The sequence below is a fragment of the Petromyzon marinus genome, chromosome 7 (assembly GCF_048934315.1).
Source record: "Petromyzon marinus isolate PM22_M1 ecotype Great Lakes invasive population chromosome 7, UKy_Petmar_22M1.pri1.0, whole genome shotgun sequence".
In the NCBI taxonomy this organism is placed as follows: Eukaryota; Metazoa; Chordata; class Hyperoartia; order Petromyzontiformes; family Petromyzontidae; genus Petromyzon; species Petromyzon marinus.
The window spans coordinates 12705080-12726911 of record NC_133673.1 but is presented as its reverse complement, the minus strand read 5'-3'; the positions used below and the strand labels follow the sequence as shown (position 1 = coordinate 12726911).

The 21832-nt window shown below is 42.4% G+C and overlaps 2 protein-coding genes across 6 annotated transcripts in view; one reads left to right on the top strand and one right to left on the bottom strand.

Moving 5' to 3' along the window:
- Positions 1 to 16032, bottom strand: part of ARL1 (ARF like GTPase 1) — a 40996-nt gene extending 24964 nt beyond the window's left edge. The window contains exons 1-2 of the mRNA XM_032949192.2: positions 15879 to 16032; positions 3273 to 3410 (exon numbers count right to left, since the gene is read on the bottom strand). Of these exons, the coding sequence (XP_032805083.1) occupies positions 3273 to 3410; positions 15879 to 15882 (142 nt within the window). The 5' untranslated portion in view covers positions 15883 to 16032. The remainder of the gene's footprint in view (positions 1 to 3272; positions 3411 to 15878) is intronic.
- Positions 16033 to 16538: 506 nt separating this feature from the next.
- The window catches only part of POLD1 (DNA polymerase delta 1, catalytic subunit), a 32755-nt gene continuing 27461 nt past the window's right edge, over positions 16539 to 21832 (top strand). Inside the window, exons 1-4 of one of the 5 annotated variants that reach the window (XM_032949184.2) lie at positions 16539 to 16690; positions 19149 to 19395; positions 20347 to 20463; positions 21328 to 21468. In XM_032949184.2, coding sequence (XP_032805075.2) covers positions 19182 to 19395; positions 20347 to 20463; positions 21328 to 21468 — 472 coding nt within the window. In that variant the 5' untranslated portion in view covers positions 16539 to 16690; positions 19149 to 19181. The other 4 variants (XM_032949185.2, XM_032949188.2, XM_032949187.2 and 1 more) reach the window with 4 other exon arrangements.

Sequence of the window (21832 nt, the reverse complement as noted above, 5' to 3'; positions counted from 1 at the left end):
CGTAAGTATTTAATTAGCGATCACAACATTATGTTCCAAACCGCACAACAAGACAAAGTCACATGGCTAATTACATGCGATGCTGCGAGATGACACGTAATAACGTTATCTCGCTATTTCATGACGTAATTGCTTTGGCTGGCAAGAAGAAAAGTGTTATGGCTGTTTTTTTTTATCATGAGCTTTGCATACCATTGAATTAACTTGGCCAGTTTTCTCAAGGTTAAGTCCCTTATAGCAGCACATTCATTCAATAATCACGCAGTCAGTGAAGGATCGATGCGCCAAATGTGTGGCCTTGCGACAGCATTCACATTTTCTTTGGTGCTTTCGGTAAAGTCACGTAGAATGAGAATAAAATAATAAATTGATAAAAGTCACGAAAGCTTTAAATCGAAAGCATTCACATTACTATAAAGCAATTTTATAGTAATTTTGTTTTCACATTGGATCATCTTTCTGAGATATATTATATACCAACTCTTTCAGATAGACAGACAGTCCAATGGAGAGAGCTATTTGAGAATATTTTAAAGCTCAGTTGGAAAGCGATAAAACATAAACCAAATGTGTTCTCTACACTACTGCAGAGGGAGAACATTTTCACCTTGGTACACAGTACTACGTTTACGTACTGTGGGCGGTCAATTTGGCTATGAGACCGCCATGAACTCGCTTACACCGAGCACTTTTGTAAGCACTCCCCAAGCAAACAGATCACAATGTGACACGGCGCCTGTGACACTATCAGGCGGACCGAGGTGGGGTTCATCACTGTCGGACTTTGGTCCCGGCAGTAAAAACAGAGCACATTGAGACGATGCCTGTCGCGACCATTTCAGCCATGGCCACCACTACCACTTTTGGTCCCTTCACCTACTGCTACACCTCCGAATAGCATCCTCGCACCTCCGATTAGCACGGTTGCCGATGTACAGTGTGAAAGAAGTTCAACACATAGCTGCACGCGGCAAGCCTCTCCTAAACCTTTAATCACATCGTAAGTTTCATCGCAAAAGCCCCCCACCGCTTATATGACCTAGAATGCACCGGATCTCACCAAATCTCGCAAATTAAGCAGGGTTGGGTCCTGGATACTATTTGAATGGGTGCTCATCATCATGCATAAAACAGGTGCGATAGGGCTACCTTGCAGGCAGCGCATAAAAATCCAATGCTGTACCGTACCATACTCCCATATGTCTATGTTCCCCGCCTTCAGTGACCCACACTGACCAGCATGGTGAAGTATTGGCAACTAAACCCTCCACGACCCAAACAGCTTGGAAAAGCCCTCATCTAGCATCAGATAACCAAAATGGCTGCACATGTACTTAGACCTAATTCATGAAAGAAGTAATGTGGATATTAATAGTTCGTGTATTTGGAAAAAACTAAATGTTTTTTTTTTAGCCCTTTGGTAGTAAAGTGAAGGCATGTGAGCGTAAGGTGAGATGTGTATGCGAGTGTGGGCGTGCTTATGCGTGCAGATCTTTGACTATAAAAGCCTGAATTATGTGGGCTGAGTGCGATGGCACACAAATGTCACCGAGCGTGGATCTGTGCTACGGTGTGTGAACCCACGTGACAAATTACTGAAGTGTGTGCAAACACTGGACGAGGGCGTGAGCTCACAGAGAGCGTGGGCACGAGCTCGAGAAGACGTGACGTTTACAAACAACCTGTAAACAACCTACTGAGAGTTGGCTTATGCGTACAATGGGTGAGCTGATGGCTGGTTGGCAGTTAAGCCACTGCTTTCCAAGCATAATATTGTACAGTGCATTTCCGTGTCGAACAAAGGTCATGGGAATACATTTTATTCCACTATGATTTCTTCATTGGGCTTAGCGGTCCATCTACAAGATATAATTATTATCGTACAAAGTAAAATGACAGCAGTATCACTTTTATTAACTGTCATTGCTATGAAAATATTGTGGTAATCATTGGCAATATATGTATTCAATCTAATACATAGGCAACTGAGAGTCACCTGATATTCATTTACGTTACTATATTGCTTATGTAGCAATTTGTGAAATCATTACATGAACTGTATGTGCAAGCATATGTCGCCCGGATGAGTGCAAGAAAATCTCTTAAATTTCTTTCCACTTAAATTTCGATTTAAAGCTTTCGTGACTGCAAGGATTCATCTTCTTTGGTTCTTTCGGTAAAGTCACGTAGAACGAGAATAAAATAATAAGTTAATAAAATAACACAATACAATTCTCTGTTGTGGCCGAAACGTCGTGAGAATTTTATTGTGTTATTTTATTTTATTATTTTATTCTCATTCTACGTGACTTTACCGAAAGAACCAAAGAAGATTCTTTCCACTTTTTATATTTTTGTTTCTTTCCCCCAATTTTATAGCAGGTTGTGGCATCAGCATAACATCAGGAGAGAGAAACACCAATTCTGACTTCTTGCAGAGTAGTGCATCGCAGAGAACTGCATGCGCAAGATGTCATGGAGTTACTTCTGAGATCCCTTCAAGTGACTTGTTTCATCCGTAAACGGAGAGGCTCTGCACTTCTATATGCATCCTGCTATGGGAAAATGTTCATGATGATGCTTTTTATTTACAGAGCTAAAATTAATCAAATTAATTGAAAGATCATTTCATGTAAAGGATCTTTGGCATGCAGTTTTTAGTGATGACCAGGCTGAGACGATCAACTCACTAGTAATTCAAATCAAGGTGATTCGTCCTCCCTCCTCCCCCTGCTTCTTCAGTGAATGGTAAGGGTCCTGAAACTATCAACTCACTACATTTGAGAACCTGGCTAAATCATAATGGGCTGAAGCCCAATTTCAAACTCTTACAGCTGGAGAGACCGAAATGTTCATCTTTGTAGCAGGGGACTGATACAATTCTGTAACCATAATTGCAGTATGTATGTTGACCTTCTTTCGCACTGTACGTAGCCAACCGTGCTAATAGGAGGTTCGGGGGAAGAACAGCAAACTAAACACAAAATGCAGTTCTAAATAAATTAGTTTTCAGTCCAGATTTAAAAGTGCATAGCTCCTAATATTGGAAGCAAGGGCATCCCAGATGGCCACATCAGCGCATCTGAAAGCACGCGATGCAGTGACCATCTTCGTTCAATGCCTAGCCAAAAGCCTCTGTGAGGATGACTGGAGTTCGCGTGATGGTTTATGCTCCTTGACGAGATCAGCAATGTATTGTGGTTCAATTGCGGCAAGCACTTTGTGTGTAATAAGTGCGACCTTATTGAGCTCAGAGTAGAGTCTCCACTCACTGGGGATGGTGGTGACGACCTCTCCAACCTGCAGCCGGTACAGGATGGTGGTCTTGCCAGCACCATCCAGTCCTAGGATGAGGATCCTCATCTCCCGGCTGCCGAACAGCTTGGCGAGCAGGCCTGAGAATATCCCACCTGTGCGACAACACGGAGAGGCCAGGATGTTAATTCGTGGAAACCGTGTGGGTGTGTGTACGTGTGTGGAAAGGTGACAGTGACCTGCATTTGATTTACGGCCATGGCTAACATCTGTTGATGCAGCCTTATATTAGTACTTTGTGCGGTGTATAAACATCTGCAATGGGGAGATTAAGACGGTGAAGCAAGATGCTGACTCATTCATTCTTAGGTCATAATACAAGCATTGCAATTGTGCATGTAACAATTGATTATTTTATGTTGTACGTAATAGGTTCACATCACCTCTGCAGCTACTAGAGACGCCACCATACACCACAATATTGAATAAAGAATCGATTAAAATAAACAAAAAGTCACGACAAAATTTTCCATGTAACTGAATATCACAACAATTAATCACATCTCTGGGGAAAGGATCAATTATTCAAAAGTACTGCTTTCATAAATACATTTATTCTGTCTGGACTGGGATGGTGGATCACATTGTCAGAGCTATGCCTACCAAACCGGATCATGCTGCCGCTCATACAACTGCAGGCACAAGTAAAATTATATCAATTAATTTCAAAACGTATTTCTGCGTAAATGGGCTCGTCATTGATGGCAGACTGGGTGGGGGTGGATAGGGCAGTTTGGGTCTCAAGAGGGAGCTTCAGAAAGGTTGAGGAGGCTGGAGAGAGGGTTTTATTTGAAATAGGCCCCGGGCTGCATAAAACCTTTTAGCGGGCCTAGGGCTGGTGAACTAAAAACGTCACCCCTTCTAGACAATGCTTGTTAATCTATGAAATCGTCACGGAGTCTCACGACTCTCTTTCACTATGGTCCAGCCAAGTTTCCACAGTAGGGGACGATGCTTGATATGTATGTTGGAATTGAGCAATTTGCAGATATATATTTCAAATGTGTAAAATTTGTATCACGATGCCGGCACATAATGGGCGCCGTTGTCGAATGACGTCTTAGGGGATCTTTGCCGTCCACTGGAAAGCAGACGACGCATATTGTTGGCCGCTGGATTTCGAAACAAGAACCTCCGTAGCAAATGATGAACGGGCTATTACTAGGCAGTGTCACCAACCAATTCACGGTTTGGGCTAAACTCAGAATCAGGTAAAAAGGGAGGGTATAAAAATAGGGGTGGGGGAGGGATTCGCTGTGGTAATCATGTTGCGCTATGAACAAGGTGACCCCGAGTTCGATTCCTGGTAATCACTGATTTGAAAGCGAGTGATATCTGAATCGGTCCTGGGGACCCAACCGCCACCACCTTCGGTAACCGAGCGCGGTAAAAAGAAAGCATCGCTAACATGCCACGTGGGGCGGGCCTTCATCCTGCAATGGAACTAACGAAACTTTGTAAATTACTAAATTGTTATTCAAACAGACGTCTTAATATATAACCAAGCGAGAGCACATGGAGACTGAAGTATATTTACAGGGTTAGAAAGAAGGTACACAAAAATAGTGCAACAATTTAACCTTATGGCGGGACCCCGGGGTCCCATAAGCCCCCGGCTCTCACATAAACTGCGTTGCAACGTCATTTTGTGTCTGTTGAAGGCGAACGATACAGCAATCTATTCCTCTCGTCGAGCTCTACATGATGCGCTAATCAAAGTTTTGTTTCTTCTGCACATTCGTCCTCGCTGCGCTTGGACGACATGACAACAGAATTATCCGCTCCAGGTGGGGCGCGGCGTTTATGTGCGCGGTGCGACGGAGTCACCAAAAATAAATACATGATTTACGTTTTTGACTTCTGTTTATTCGAGACCCCGGGGTCCCGCCATAAGGTTCAATTGAAAATAGAAATCCCAAATGCAATTACAGGAGATGCAGTATCAAAAAATACATTTTAAAAGGGTAAAATGTAGCATGAATCAATAAAAGATAATAAAGGTAAGTGATATTGATCAAAGCATTTACATTCAAAATATAATTTATTAATAATTACTTAAGTCTCTTATACAGTCCTCCTGCTCTGGCATTGTTGGTCATTTCCATGAACGTTTGATGCTGGCATATATGAGAGAATAATGCTCAAAGGTCAGCAGAGCTGGATTTAAGCCTCAATTTACGTTTTGCCAGCTCATGGCCACTTCACATCCTGGTGGATATATTAGTTGTTAAAATCTGTATGTGATCTTCCAATCCTTGGTTCAAAAGTGCTGGATTAAAAAAATGTGCAGCATCATGACCAGCAAGGTCCGTGAAACAATATATTTTCCAAACGTTAGTTATTGTAGTAAATGTAGTCAGCAAAGCTCTGGTTTGCATTACACACTGTAATCAGAGGGGTGAAAAAAACTAAAACTTTAAAGAACACCTATTTTCCGCGTTATAATTTGCGATAACAGACATAAATAGCATCTAGGTGTTTTTGTTCGTGGGAAAATCCGCGGCAGCAATACTACCTTCATGTAATAAAAACATGACATCGGCACTCCAGAGTCTATACCGAGGAAAAAACTTAATGGGGAAGTCCCAATCTCAACAATGAGGCCGAGCTGAAAATGACACAAGGCAGGCAATGCAGCTTCATTCTTAAATCAATGTTCGTAGTTTCCCCACTGACAAGCTCATATCATGTTTCATCTTTAGGTTTGTCCTGTTCATTAATTCCTCTTCTAAACAATTTATATTTTAATACGCATCTGAATATTCCTACATTATGTGTTAATAAGTAGTCGATAATATTTTACACCTTTCCTTTTGAGAAAACTATTCCTACATGGTTCGGACTTTAATGGGAATACGGACTTGTTGCTTGGTAAATATGAATGCCAGTGATTGAGCGATAAAGTTTTCCTCACTTAAAATGTACCCAAAATATATGCCAATGTTTAAATGTGATTAATAGTTCATGTTCTCATTAAGCTTTTAAACAATTTTGGTAGTGACCTTTAAAACTGAACACTGCTTTTCATGATCCGCAGTGGTTAGGCACTGCACCGTGAACCTACGGACCCGAGTTCAATCACCGGTCATGGTTAGCATCATCAGCAAGTAACATCAAAATCTAAAATGGTTTCAGGCACTGCCCTCTTCACCAACCGGCAATGACCAGCATGGCGAAGTATGGTAAAACCACTATGACTGACATGACATGGCGAGGCCCTCATCATGCAGTGTGTAGACAAAACGCCGTAAGTTTATTTATTATCAAAGTTTGTAACGCCCATGTATCCCTTTAAAGAGACATGGTTAGGATCAATGGACAATGACCTCGGTTAAAAAAAAAAACTGCCCTGAACATGTTTTCACAGCCCGAAGCCAGTCATTGAACGTCTATGTTCCTACGGCAGGCGAGTTTTCCTATTGGGAACACCAACGTTACCTCTCCACCAAGTAGTAGTTCATACGTTGACCCAAGAAGGAATGAAGGACAAAGTTGATCCCATAACCAGCATTTGAACTCGTAACCTTCCGATTGTCAGTCGCACACTAACTGCTGTGCGCCACCCCGCTGGAATAGTGCACTACATCGCAATTACATTCGACGACTTGACAAAGTACAGCACTGTAATAGTTCAATAAAATAACGGGCTTGTTTTTTGTTAAAAAACAATTGCCTGAGGCGCAAGTTACTAAGTCTTCATTGCCCATCTGTGACAGACTATGACTGACCACAAAAAAAACAGGACTTCGACTCATTGCAAGAACTGACGAACATGGATACCGAGTTTAATTTAGATGTATGGGTGTGCAAATGAAATAATAGTATTGGCCTCAATCAAATGTGTATAATCATGACTATTTAAGTTAAATGCTGTGTTGTGTTTTATGGTGTTATATTGTTCTTAAAATATATTTGAAAAGAAATAAAGGAGCTTAAAGTGTATCAGTGGTCGTCAACCAAATATGTAAAGTGTATAACTTTAGCGTGCTGGCAAGCGATTTATTGCACATCCTTTAAACTGAAAACCATAGGAATGCATTTATGCCATTCGCGAGCTCGCAGTCACTAATATCAAACAGCAGAATCAAGCTAAATTATTATTACAGTTATGTTTGCTTTACCCAGGAAAGCCTCACCGAGTCTCAAGATGAGACTCCTTTTTCAGGAGGTTCCTGCTAGTAGCAAAGTTGCTGCTGTTTAATCCCAATCGAGTGATTTTTTTAGCATTGGGATGTTTGGCCAATACCAGTTACATTGTATGTAGCCAATGCAGAAATGGGAGAGAAAAAAAATCCACACAAAGTTGCCCGAGTCGAGAGTCGAACCCAGGGTTCTCTTGCTGCGAGGCATGAGTATAACCACTGTGCAACCCTTCCGCCTGTCAATCAAATGAGTATTCAATAAAAATGGTTTGAATGAAATGCTATACATTCTAATGCAATGATTTGCCACAAGGCCAAGATAAATCCATAACTGCTCATCATTGTCATGATCATTCATACTGACAAGGTAAAACCCAGCATCTTAAAATATGTATTTAACAAGTGTGACTCACGTAAGCATTTTTACTTATATAAATCCACGAGTTCATACAACACACACAGTGCTTAGTAGCACCCTACAAAAAGAATGAGAAACATTTGGCAGTTGCGATGGTTGTAGAGACGTACTAGCGAATTACGTTTCAGAGGAAAAAAAACCCTAGAAGTTCATCTTCCCCTATGCCTAATTGTGCTATTTCTACTGACAGGTATGTGCACAGCTATTTTTGGACAATAACAGCATTCTTGTGCCATGGAAGCAACTCATTAGTTGGGTCAATGTAACCCAATTAATTCCTATGCCTCACTATGCTTGTTTGGCAACATTTTAGCTGTTCAATTGTCTGTCAATGTCCAGGTTTCTAATCCATGTTAAAGTAATCAATACACAGCACAATGACAGAAACCTCTTTTGTGAGCCACATCGATGTGCTGCTTTACACCAACAGACAGGAGAGGAACACGTAGATTTGACAACCTAAACAATATAAAGGAGTTATATCGACTGTTCTAGAAAAGAAAGTGGACTTGGGGGCAGGACATATCCGCAAGAAGGAATGATGGGCACTGGTGGATATTAACGACAGCAGCAGCCAAAGGCGGGAATTTGCCCGAGGTCAACCACTGTAGAGATGAAGCATTGGTATCAGCTCTTGTGCAGGTGCTAGATAGATTTCACATCGCGAGACTAACATAGGGCGAGGGATTGAGGAAGCCTTTATCCAGCAGTGGGCAGATCATGGTTGAGGATGAACTCTCAAAAAATGCATATCATAATGCAGGGATGCGACTGTAATATTACATCTGTGTACACGCTACATCTTAAAAACCCACACATGCAATTATTGTTTCACAGTGAAGACTAAAATATACCCTTTTGCAAAGAGCAAAGAAAATTTGTAATCTATTATAAGTGTATTTTTATATATATTAATTTTTGCCCTCCTGCCATGTTTTTATAAAAGTAGGCTAACTGGGCTGGGCACTAGATGTATTACTCATTTGCAAAAAATAAAACAAAGTATAATGTTCCCTTCACATTGCCCAGAGCCACACATTACAGGGCGTACTCATTCGTAGCAAACGTGTGGGCTTCTCTGAATCGGAGCACAATGCGGTACTCAGAAAAAAAGTGTTTTTAACCCAGTTGACATCGAACAGTAATGTAGCTCTTGTGCCACAACAGATGTTGAGCTGCACAGCTACGTAAATAAAATTTACAGTATCACCAGCAATTTATTTTACCAAAAGAAACCACGAGCCTCAGTCGACAAACATTTATGATTGGATTGAAAAACAATAAAAAGTTAACAACCTCAACACTAAAAGTATCATCTACAAATATTGTATGAACTATTTTCTGCACTTATGACCAGTAAAACAATACGACACAGTCGAAAGCAAAAACTCTTCTAAATAAATTCTAGCCTTAACTTAAGGCAACTTGATAAAAAAAACATCTAAACTTAACTTTTATTTATATGCTGTAAATCGTACCGGGTTTGGCAGGCCGTTATAGCACAAGCTGATATTTTCTAGACATCAATAACAGCACTGACACAATGCACTTAATAAAAAAAGACTTGAGCTTGTTTGAGGCAGAACACCCACGGGAAAAAACAGTCAAGTTCACAACTGCTTATAGCGTCAGAAACGAAACACTTTTGCAAGGAAAGCCATACTGCACTCAAATGGAATTCAAATTCAGTTTAATGATTACTGGAAAGAGTTGTTTTGTATGTCTCGGGACTGATTTGTTATTAATAAATGCGCCTTTATGTTAAAGCCAGTACTCACTAAACATGGGGACATTAAAACACTCGAAATGTGCTGCAGTACTTGTATACAAAGATTGATCAGGATTTTATAGTACATAGGCATTTTTTTACTTTACAACAGTGACCCCTACTGTTGGCTTAACGCCATAAAATCAATGTAAGCAAAATGACACGCCTGCACAGATCAAAGTTCATGAAAAGACGATCGGACACAAAACTTCAAACAAAATGTTTTTGTCTGTGTTGGGGAAATTCAAGTTAAGATTATGACATTCAGGATCTTGTCCTGATGGTGTTTGATGTAGTTTCAAAGGAAAAGTCAAATCTATTTTGGTTGTGAGAATTGTTCTTCAAATTAATGGGGAGTTGAAACAATATTGTTCCACCCGTTATATTTATTATCGTTTAATAATTGACCAGTTAAACACTTGTACACGTGACAAATGAATTTGTTGGGCTGCGTGGGATAGTGGAGGGACTTACCAACACAACTTTGGCCAAATCATTAAGTGGCCCAATCGAAACATCATTAATGAATCAAGGTAGTACTGAAATGCCACATTGATATACAGAAAGAGAAACAACTTAGAGAACGTACACAGGTTAAAGAAATATAGTAATTTACAGGTAGTCCTTGTGAACGAGGTGATGTTTCATGTCTCAATTGGTTCATTTAATACCCTTGTTAAATAAAAGATGTATACAAACGGTAAAAAATGTTTTAAGTGGGCTTGGGCAGGTTGCTATAAGGAATTATGGCCAATCATCAACATAAGGACGGAGTGGCAGCCAAGGAATGAAACGCTTCAGAGACAGCACCTGCACACAAACTGAATTCATCACTAAGTAGATATATACATTTCAGATGTGTGAAAGATGGCGGTGGCTTTCGAAGGCCATCCAGCAGTGAAATGATCATGGCCGATGATGGTTTGGTCCCACAAAGCTTGCTTTTAGGGAGTTGTGATTCCATAAAAAAAATCTATCTAATTTGACTTGCTTAGTTTATCCTCTTTCTTTTCTGGTTCATCGTTTGGGTATATTTTTGTTTGCTGTATTAGCCTTAAATGTTAGAATACCACTTGAAACCAACATGCATGAATCTTAAATTACGTATTATCCCATGTGTAATTTGACTTAAATAATTATTGCAAATGAAACATTTGGATTCAATAAATACATGCATTGTTACATGTCAAATTTTAATCACTCAGCAATGTTAAGGTACAATCTTAATAGCTAGTTAGTGTTCACAAGCGTATTTATATTCTCATTATATCCCCATTGGGCAATAAATGCTGATTTTCGATTGGGACCTGGTTATATCATAGATACCTGGTAGTAATATTTAAAACTTTCCACAACTTTCAGTAAATGGAAAAATGGTCAGTGCACTTGCAATAAATCCAGTGACCTGAGTTTGATTATCAACCATGTCTAACATAAAAAAATATATTTATGAAGCAAAAACATAATTCACAAGTCATATCAGAATCAGTCGTAGGATTGCCCGTTTCCAAACCCACTACCCAAAAAACCCAAACCCACTTAATTAAGCATGTAACTGCAGTCAGTATGGTCACATATCTGTCACGACACGCACAACATGGAGATACCCCCATGGAGCAGTGGAATGACAAGGGCTGTACATGCTCAATACGCATTATTCGCTTCAATAACCACTGCTGTGTGACCAAGTCTGAAGCTGTGAATAAGCATAAATACAACCGAACTATATAACTGATCCTATATATATAAAAAATATTTGCATCAAATTTGATATTTTTTGCACTCTATAGAGCAGGGCTTTGCAACCGGCGGCTCCAGGGTCGCGTGTGACCCAAGGACTGCATTGCGGCTCTTGAAATAGATGTTTTTTATAGAATTTGAAAAAAGCGGCTCTTCTTGTCATTTTGGTTGCCGACCCCTGCTATAGAGTATGACATTCTTTAGCTTGTAGATAAGAATCTCTGTTTCAGGTAACGATGGCATCATGTTAATATCTTTTGACACGCACAAAGAACGCCCACATAATTTGTTCCATCAACACCGCCAGCGAATCCACCAGCCTCCAGCTACCCTCATCCCGAGACAATGGAGTTTTGCACCCCTGCAAATAACCCTTTACTTTTTTAATGACGTACTAGCATTTTACGATCACACGTCACAAAGCACACTTCCTGAATTATAAAGATCACTAAGAATTGTTTTCATTTTTAGAAATGAACACCCCAGTGAAAACCAAGATAATCATCTGCTTTCTTTCTACACCTTCACAAGTAATTCAATACGATCCGCCCACCATCATTTGGTGAAACTTCCTTAACTGTGGGGAAAAAAACCCCTAATTTAATCTTTACATGAAAATAATTCTGCATTGAAACGCCTCCAAAATCACAGCTCAAGTAAAGTTATAAAATAACTACTGTATTGCAACGCACTTATAAACAATAATTCAGCATTTAAGCCACTGGGAAAACCCCACCTCCCACCCCCCATATGCAAATAAAATGTGACGGCATCATCATCGCGTGTGACCCCAGTTGTAGGTGCAGAAAAAAATTCGCCCACACAATGGCGACTGAGCAAACACGTGAGGTGACATCAGCCTCCGTGGGCTGCGGTAAACAGCGGGAGACGAGGGAGAGACGACGCTGGCAAGTCAGTCGCTGCTACCACACAGTCGCGTTACTCCAGGCAACAAGTGGAGTTGGCCAGGTCACGAAAGATGCTGAGTTACACTGAATGATACCAGTAAGACATCAAGGTGTGTGATCAACACACGGCAATGTTACGATGACTTTAAATGTTAATTTGAATTGAACAAACCCTCTGGATAGACTGTAATTCACAGCCCTTTTGTCAATTCACTGCTGGTTGAAAGTCACCTTTCATCCAACCATAACGTCACCAGGCTCCTGAGTACGGGTTGGTGAAGATGGGGGGGGGGGCAGTATCAGTTGAGATATCACTTGCCACCGATGTCCGCTACAGTCGGGAATCAACCACTATGCCACTGGTCCACCTACACACTCCACATTTTACGAATACTAAGTAGTGTACAGCTTAAGCAAACGGAACGATGAGCGCCAACATATTAAATAAAGGTCAAGTGATGTGGCAATCTTGTACTAGAAAATAAAGTTCAACATTACCCACTTAATGCAATGGGTGGTGATCTTTCCCTTGCATTTGAAAGTAAAGTTCTAGATATTGAATTGGGCAGTTGAAGTGCTTTTTTTAAATTCAGCAGAAACTCAATACGCGATTGCACAATAATCCAAACAAGCAATGCAACCACACCAGTTTTAAAGCAAAATACTGGTTGGACATGTTTCTGTCCTCCCCATCATCCCTCCATGACTGACCCCACACCCCATCTATCTGAACTCAATCGTAAACTACAATAATAGCTGGAATGTGCTCTCAGCACGACTGTGTAAAAAAACAGGGGTCCGCATTTCTAAGGTTCTTTTTTAAAGGGAAGACATTTAAAAGTCACAAGGCACAAAGTGAAAAAACCTTTGGAAACCATGTGCGGGCAGGGCAGTGAAATTCAGGCTTCGATGTTGCTATGTCGCTTTTCACATAATCAACTCCCATTCACCTGCATTGACAATGCAGCAATTAGCACCAGAGGGACACAAGGCAACATAACTTATTGTTGAAGCGCCAAGTCATACCGTTTATTGTACACACATTTGTTATTGTATTACTCATACAGGGGAAAAACAGAAGGAATATGTGATGGCAAGTGCTTGTGACAAGAGGGTGAATCAACTGCATTATAAAAAAAATTACCATTGCCCTTGGGCAAACACTCAAGCATTCAGCACACCAGTGTTTGACACTAGTTGCATTGCATTGACTGGGCAAGGTGTGTGACAGTGATTCTCCACGCCAGCATTTTTCAAACCACATACAGGCCAGCTCTCCATGTCTAAAAATGTAGTGTACTGCTTAAATACTCAGGAGCACATTCCCCGCTTGTTGCAGAGTCACATGGTTTAAATCCGGCAGGCCGCCCTGGTTATAACTGTGCCGTAAAAGTACCTGTTTCAAAGGCGTTATACATGCCCTGTCATTGAAACGAGTAGGCCATTTACTCAATTTGTAAATACTGTACAGCAATCATCGCCCCCGTACTAGCAAACTAATTCCCGCTTACTGGCCAGGTACTGAGTCACCTTGTGCCGCACACATATCTACCACTGGGCGTGCCCTTTGAATTGTTTGAAATGAGATGCGATTGAAGTCGGTTATCACGTGTAAAGCGCTCTCAAGACGCCCCAGCGAAAACAGCGCTCTATCAAAAATCAATGATTAACTATGTACAGGTGCCTCACTGAGAGAACACCATTATCCAGCCACTAGATGGCACTCACTTACGTGTGGGTGGGTCCACGACACTGCCTCCGTCCTAACACGTGGCGAAATACATGTGGCAATTGACTCGTCCATTTTTTTACCACCAAAAACACATGACTGGTGTTGAAAACAACCATTGTCAATATGTGCTCATAAAATACTTTACAAAAGGACTTCTTAAATCAAACAGTTCATTCTTCGTTTCTAGGAACAGAGATAAGCAGACAATACGTCTCGTTCATAAAATAACTATTTCACTCAACCTTCGGCCCACTGTCTTCTGGAAGCGCATAATTTCAACAGCACCGATTAAAAGCAAGAAAACGCTGAACCGGTTTCGACATGTATTCTCATCAGCAGTTAGGCTTGCTTGAATCAACGCTGGAGAACTGCCATGTTACAGGAAAGGTCCTCGCTCTTTCAGTTATGTCGTGGACTACAAGTCTGATGTACTAACCATCACACCACTGCACCATCTCCTAGATATTCGATGAGTCCTTTACATAATCTGATCGATAGTACCGTATGTATGTAGTTGATAGTAGATACACCTTGGCTTATATCTGCTTGTTCATGCGATTTGTTCACCTCTCAATATGCCATTATAATCTTCAAATAGAGGTATGTCGTCCATCTTCTTGTCTAAATGCCACTGAATTGTCGGGCTTAAATTAAACAACTTTTTATTTCGTTACCACATTTCACAACTATAGTCACGACTGTAGGCATAAACTAAATTAATTATTAGCTAAGCATCCAGCAAATACGCCTCACTCATTAATAGAGTATAATAAAAGTAATACATTCTGGATAGCCTCACAGTCTCTCATGACTTTCAGTGGGGGTCAGGCATTGGTAAATTTGGCCAGTTACTTTTTATGCAGTCGCAAACCGATGTACCTGGATAAAACTCACCACCGTACAAGAGGTCACAAAAACTTGTAAAAGGTACGCACAAAGAGTTTTTATTCATCCACTTTCTCTAATTAATGTTATGGTCACCACACAGCCCGGCGCATTCTCTCAATGATTCACCAACCCTTGCGCCTCCATAGAAACACTGTAGAGTGATAATTAATCATCTACGACCATCAATCCAATCACGAAGGCCTTCCCACTCCGCCGCGGTCACGGGAAGATATTTGAACCCACTGAAATTCACAAACGTTACTCAGTGTGGAGTGATAAATGTAGCGTCCACAACTCGCCACCTATGTTAGCAGGTATACAGGTAAATAAAGCAGTGCGCTGACCACCGCGTAGCCGCTCCAAATCTATTCCATAACAGAGTCCGCTTAATTAAGCATGTAACTTTGTCCCGATAGTTATCAGAAGCTTAACTTTTATCTTTCAAGTTAACATTAACTACTGGGGTAACGTATGGATAACATCCCGACAGTATCCCACCAAATTAAGTGTATGTTATCACCATGGCAAGAAATCAGTTCCACAAGCAAATTTACAATACGATAGATTCATAACAATGACACAAGCTTAAAGAATCAACAATTGTGCAACCATTTTAATGCAAATCAGTGCACGAAGACGCGAAAATTTTAATGGACTAATGCAGTTCGGGAGAGGCAGGATATGCCTAAAAATATACACAATTGATTCAAAATAAAACTCGCATGCGCCCATAACCATAACGTTCGACTTACTCTGTTACACACATCGTACAGTTTAAGTACAATCTAAAGCTCATAGTTTTAAACACTTTTTTAATGTATAAATCTCTTCGCCTCATGCAAGCGGATGTTTAGGCCTCGGCCCAACCGCACCGCCGAACTCCTACAAACAACATCCCGCTTTACGGCGAACGAACGCCTCAACAACCAACCAACCAACAAACAAACAAAAAAAATACACGGCTTACCCATTGCTGCACGTTAATCGGAGTGGCGGGAAAGAATCAGAGCGAACAAAAATTGACGATAATAAATAAGCAAGCTGGCAGCCCCGGCCGACTAGCGCTGGGACTTGCAAGGCCCGCGGTTATTTACGTGTCAAGCCGCGGCAGGCGGCGGCGGCGGCGGGGAGCCAATGTCGGGCGAGGTGCGCCAGAGACGGCCGCCGCCGCTATCCGGCGGCCATGTTGGTGAGGGAGACTCCTCAACGCGTTGCTATAGGGGCAAGCGTTGGTTCAGTAAGGTCGGGACCCCCCCGCCGCCCTTTAACCCCCCACGAAAGACGTAAACAGACTGCGTGGGGAAACGTTCGCGAGCAACTATGAAGGCCGGGACTGTGCCACAACGAAGGGGGGGGGGCGTTGGGGGAGGTGGGGTCATCACCACGCCCGGCCGCCTTTGTCTCCCCAGTGGCTGTGTTTACACACCGCACTCTGCTACTCATTTATGTGACCGGTACGACCTAGGGGGAGGGAGGGGAGGAGGGGGGTAAAGCCCAGCACCGTCGCCGGTGTTGGCGGCCGTGAGCGGGAGTCGAACCCGTGCGGCTGGGGTTGGTGGCGCAGCGCCCAACACCACCGCTCAACCCCCCCCCCTACGTAAGATGGCGACCGGCGGGGGGGTGTCGATGCTCAATCCCAACGTCACTGACTCACGCGGCTTTACAGGCGCCGCATCGTCTGTGCATTCACTGCACCCGCATCGCGATAAACCGACAATGCGAAACGCGTAGAGGCAATGAAAGTTAATCGTTGGAAACTCCTGCGTTGAGCCGCGCGAGGTCAGGTGATTATTAACTTTCGTTATCGAGGCGGTGGTGTTCGCGAGTTGTCGTTTCTGTGGACAACCCTTGGCGGTGTTGCAGGCGGTGAAGTGCGCCCACGTTTGTTGTTTTTGTGTTGAGGCGTCCAGTGTTGTGACTGGCTTCTGCGCGAATAGCGCACGGGCTGACGTCCGTGTCTTAATTCGCGATAACATCGGCGCCCTTTGCGAACACAGCAGTAGACGGAAGGAAGCTTTAATGTGTGCTCAAGAGTGTATCGCTTATTGATGAGCGCCGCGAAATGCATTCGTGTGCACGCGTCGCAAAAAAAAATAAACCACGCCAATGTCTCTACATTTCCAAATGATACGCCATCCGCATTTACTGAAGAAGTGTATCGTGGTGCACTCGTATCGGATTAACTGTGCCGTTGTCAAAATAGATTGTAGAAAATGTGACCGACAGCAGCGGTGATAGACAAACCGTGAACCGGTTTCGTGTTCATTCAGTTCGTTTATATCACATCAGTGTGTTGCTCTTAACGTAACAAGAGGTCTCGAGGTTAGGCCGTTGGTAAGTTTAATTTCTTTATAACCATCTCTGTCAAAACGTCTCTTTTGCCTTTTACAGCAAGTGGCGCATCACACGGTAAATGTTTTATATTTTTTATCGTGCATTGCAATGTTGCTCTCGACACCGTGAACTTCGGAGAGCCAAGCTTATTTGGTGAAGGGGTTACATCTCACGTATCGAATATAGGATCGAGGTCCAAAGGAAATCAAACAGGACGTGTTAACGTAACGAAGGGAGTAACCGACAAACAAACGGTGCTTTGAATATTTCATGTTCTGGGAAGACCCTGCATGATTCACAGAACAGGCTACGGCCCACAAATGGACAATCCCCCGGGAAAACCACGACTGGTGGGCGGATCCTTTAAGGCGAAATAAGTGCTCAAACGTGCAATATAATTTGTCTCTGAGGAGGTTATGAACATTGGCAGCTGTGCTTAGTGGAGGAGAGAGCGCCCCAAGAGGCTTCTTTGCTTGCTTGCCTGCCTTCACCGTCTGCAGCAGAGCAAATCTCCCGCCATCCCGCGCTTTCCCGCCAAAATTCAGCACCCGGGGCCCTCCCCCCCGAGCACCGCACGCTGCAAGCCAGTTAGTTACTTGATCGCAGTCTTGTTCTTTCTATTTGTTTGCTTCGCAAGTAAGTGCGCACGAGTAGGCATGCATTGATTGACACTTTCCCTCGGGCCTTGCGTCGTCGGTGCTACGTTATTTGGAAGTGTCTGCGCTGTTGTAAATACTGTACGGTATGGTTACTTTAGCGTACGCATTGACATTGTAGTTGAGCGAGAGAGTGTGTATATATTGTCCAGTGATTTCCTACCGCAAGTTAGGATTGGGGTGGTGCTCTTCGTCAGTTTACAGACCTGCGCCTGTGGTGGCAATTCCACCTTCCTATGGCAGGGCACGAGTCTATCCATACCGTTGACTACCGCACAAAGTGGAAATGTTTTACCGGCCACGGATGGGTAATGGGCTGAGTCAACCTCCAACCAGGATTTGAACTTGCAACGTTCGAATTGTGTTTATTGTAGTACTGTATTGCATAGTCTGGAGGGTTGTATGTGCTGCAATGTGTATACTATAGTTTCCATATACCAAAGTGTTTTTAACGGTGTGTCTACATTATAGTGTTGTGTATGGGCATGCGGTCGTATGTATTAATGTTGTATATACTGTATGTGTGTAATGCAGTGTTGTGCGTACACAACCGTGTTGTGTACAGGGCTGTGCATATTGCAGTGTGATATACGTTTTAAAATACAGTAGTATGCTCTATAGGCAGCAGACGCATCTGGTTACCTGGCAATCGGGGGGAATTGCCTGGGATTCTCATCTTGCAGATGTGAAACGGAAGTGAATGTGACATTGTCTGGCCTTGCATTATCATTGCATAGGCAGATACATGATCATTATCTCTTTTATATTCCTTATTCATTAATCGTAGTCCAAATAACCGATCCAGCGTAATCGTCCTGAAGATTCATAATGAATTTTGGGTCAGATTGCATAAGTTAAATGTGTCATGTACACTCCCCCACCCGACAGACAATTTATAGAGTTGTTACGTGAATAGGCGTACAAATGTATTACTGCTTCAGCAAACAGGTGTGTGGAGAGCAATACCTGTGTGCTGCTGCAGCAGCAGCAGCAATACATTATGAACACGTTTACGTGACAACTCCAATCATTGGCTGTGTCAGGTGGAGGCGGGTGTACGACACATCTTAACACGATCTGATCCAAAAATCTATTATGTCATAGGCTTGGTTGCGAAAGCCTACGTGTTACAGTGAATCCTCATTAAATTACAAGGTGGTCAGTCGATTCTATTGAATGGAATCTGAGTCGGGGTTGAATTAGAAGTCACGTTCACCCGTGCGCTTTAATGTGGATGGTGCATGCAGGCAAAAACTCGACGTGGCATCATTGACTCGAGCATGGATTTCAAGCGTAAGACGGGGGGTGGGCGGCCGCTGCCATCCTCCCAGGGCGCCATGGGGGGCAAGCGCGCCCGCTCAGATTGGGACGATGACTGCCCCACGAACTTCGAGGAGGAGCTCGCCTTCATGGACGACCTGGAGGCGGAGATGGCGCTGGAGGAGCGCGAGGAGGAGACAGCGTCGGCGGCGGCCACAGCCGCTGTGCCCGTCGGTGCGCACGTAGCGCGAAGCGTTTTGTGCTGCTCTCCGGCCTTGTGCACATTGTCTTCATCGTCCTCATTGTTATCGTAATTGTCTCGATAATTGTTGCCATCATGGCGATCATCATGTTCATCGTCGTCTTTGTAAATCATAATTGTCATCATGATAATGACATGACAATTTTTTTTATTTTATCATGGTTATCGTCGTGATCACTTTCATCTTCAGCATGTTATTGTTGTAATCATCTTTGCCATCATCTTTATCGTTGTAACTCATCATTACGCGCAATTTACAGCTCAGGTCTCAATGTATGTTATTCCCTGTTATATAATGGTTTATTTTTTGAACTTTGGATTTCCACAATATTAAGATAATGTTCATGAAATACTTTGCCAAACATTCCAGTGCAGGATTTTTCTGACAAAGAGTCTTTAGACTCTACGGAGGCTTCCCCAGGTAGGTAGCTGACATACATAATTGGCTATTTTAATGTGGTTTCAACTAACCAAATCTAATTTTCAATACACATTTGAAACCTGTCAAATTAATGAAAGAAAATATATCAAAATAGTAAAATATTAGAACCTATACTCTTGCCCTGTTTTATCTTAAATTTGTCCCTCCACTCTCCTTTCACCGTGGTGGCGAAATGGTAACTACCTCGCTTGGTATATAGGAGGTTGTGGGTTTGACCCCGACCCTGACTCTCTATATTTGACGTTTTCAAATCAATACTTAATTTTCCTTGAATGCTGTTGGCCAAATGTGTTACTCTGAGCTGCGAACGCGATATGCTAGCTGCTGCGGAGCTCTGTTTAAATTACTGCCCAGACAAGGGACAGATATGGTGTAAAGGACAAATGTATTTTTGTACCTGACAGTAAGTGTTGTGTTAGGATAAGACCGTTGTGTCTAATTGTATCCGTTTGTGCATCGTGTGTGTGTTTGTGTAATTCAGGAAAGCTGCTGTCATCGTCTGTTTCTAACAGCAAGTGGCTGCGTCCATCGTTACCCAAAATTGATCAGAAAACAGAGTCGCTTGTGTTCCAGCAAATCGAGCTCGATCACTACATTGGTAAGGCTATATAGTAAACATTATTTTATTCCACATTTAGCTACGGTTTTCTTTATAAGTACAGTAGTTTCTTAGCTTCATGCTGTTGAATACATTTTCACAAATGTCCTGTGAATGCAGACATAACCACGCAAACTCTGGTCATCGTCCCAGTAGCTTTTGACTAACCATCAAACAAAAAAACGGTCTCTGGATCGCACGCTTTCAGGTGCGCTTCTGCGGCCGCCTGTAACCCTCTTCCTTTCCGATATTAGCAAACCACTGGAACAATGCACTTTTTAATATCAATTGAAACTATTTTTTTTAGAACTGCGTCTTGTGCTTCGTTTGTTGTCCTTATCTGACACCTCCGATGAGTACGGTCGGCTACGTATGGTGCAGTGTTTTTTTTTGCATACATACACATACCTACATATGTGTTGGGTTCCATTAGTCAACATTAAATTAAGAAAAATCATTGACAGTACAATGCTTTGTACCTTATTGCACATCCACACTTCTAAACACCAAGTCACATATTACAGAATGTACTCGTCAAAAGTCTATTATGGAAAATCCACCACAAAATGATTGACTTTACGTCCTAAAAAGCTCATGCTTCTTTGTACGACGGTTTTTCTGGCGATGTTGAAACTCAATGGGCACAAGACCCATGATCTTCTTCCACAGCTTGCATGCAGTGGCCTAATGTAGCTCTCATTGGCTCTGGTGCGACAAATTAAATGGAGTCGCCCGTCCCCCCCCCCTTTCCAACTTCCCCCCCATCTTCATAACCAAGAACTTGGGCTCTTGCAGTTGCACGGCCTGCACAGTTCATTAGATACGCCACTGCGTGTGTGCTATTGTGTGTGTGTGTGTGTGCAGGCTTCCATGTGTCGGGGATGCCAGGAGCCACCCAGAGCCAAGTGCCAGTGGTTCGCATGTTTGGCATCACTAACAAGGGCAACAGCTTGTGCTGCCACGTTCACGGCTTTGCGCCCTACTTCTATGTGGCTGCCCAGACCGGTGACTACCTCATTTTCTTTCACGAGTTCATTTTTTCTCAGTTGTATTTCCATTGTGCTATTGTCATTATTTCACAAGACGAAGTATCCATGCTGAGCTATTTCAGAGCAGAGAATAAATCCTTGTGTTGGATAATGACCCATGGAAGAAATAACAGAACAGTTTTTGAGATCCCTTCAAGTGACCTGTCGATCCTAGAGGCTACATATTTGTTGCATGATCGTCAATATATATTTTTTGCAGCCACTTGTGAACATGTTTGAACCTTCAAGAAATTATACTTGACAACCAGATTTAATCATTGGTGGCTGAAAGCTGGATTTAAATCCAGGTTCTAAGTTGCACCAGCTTTATGGTCTGACTT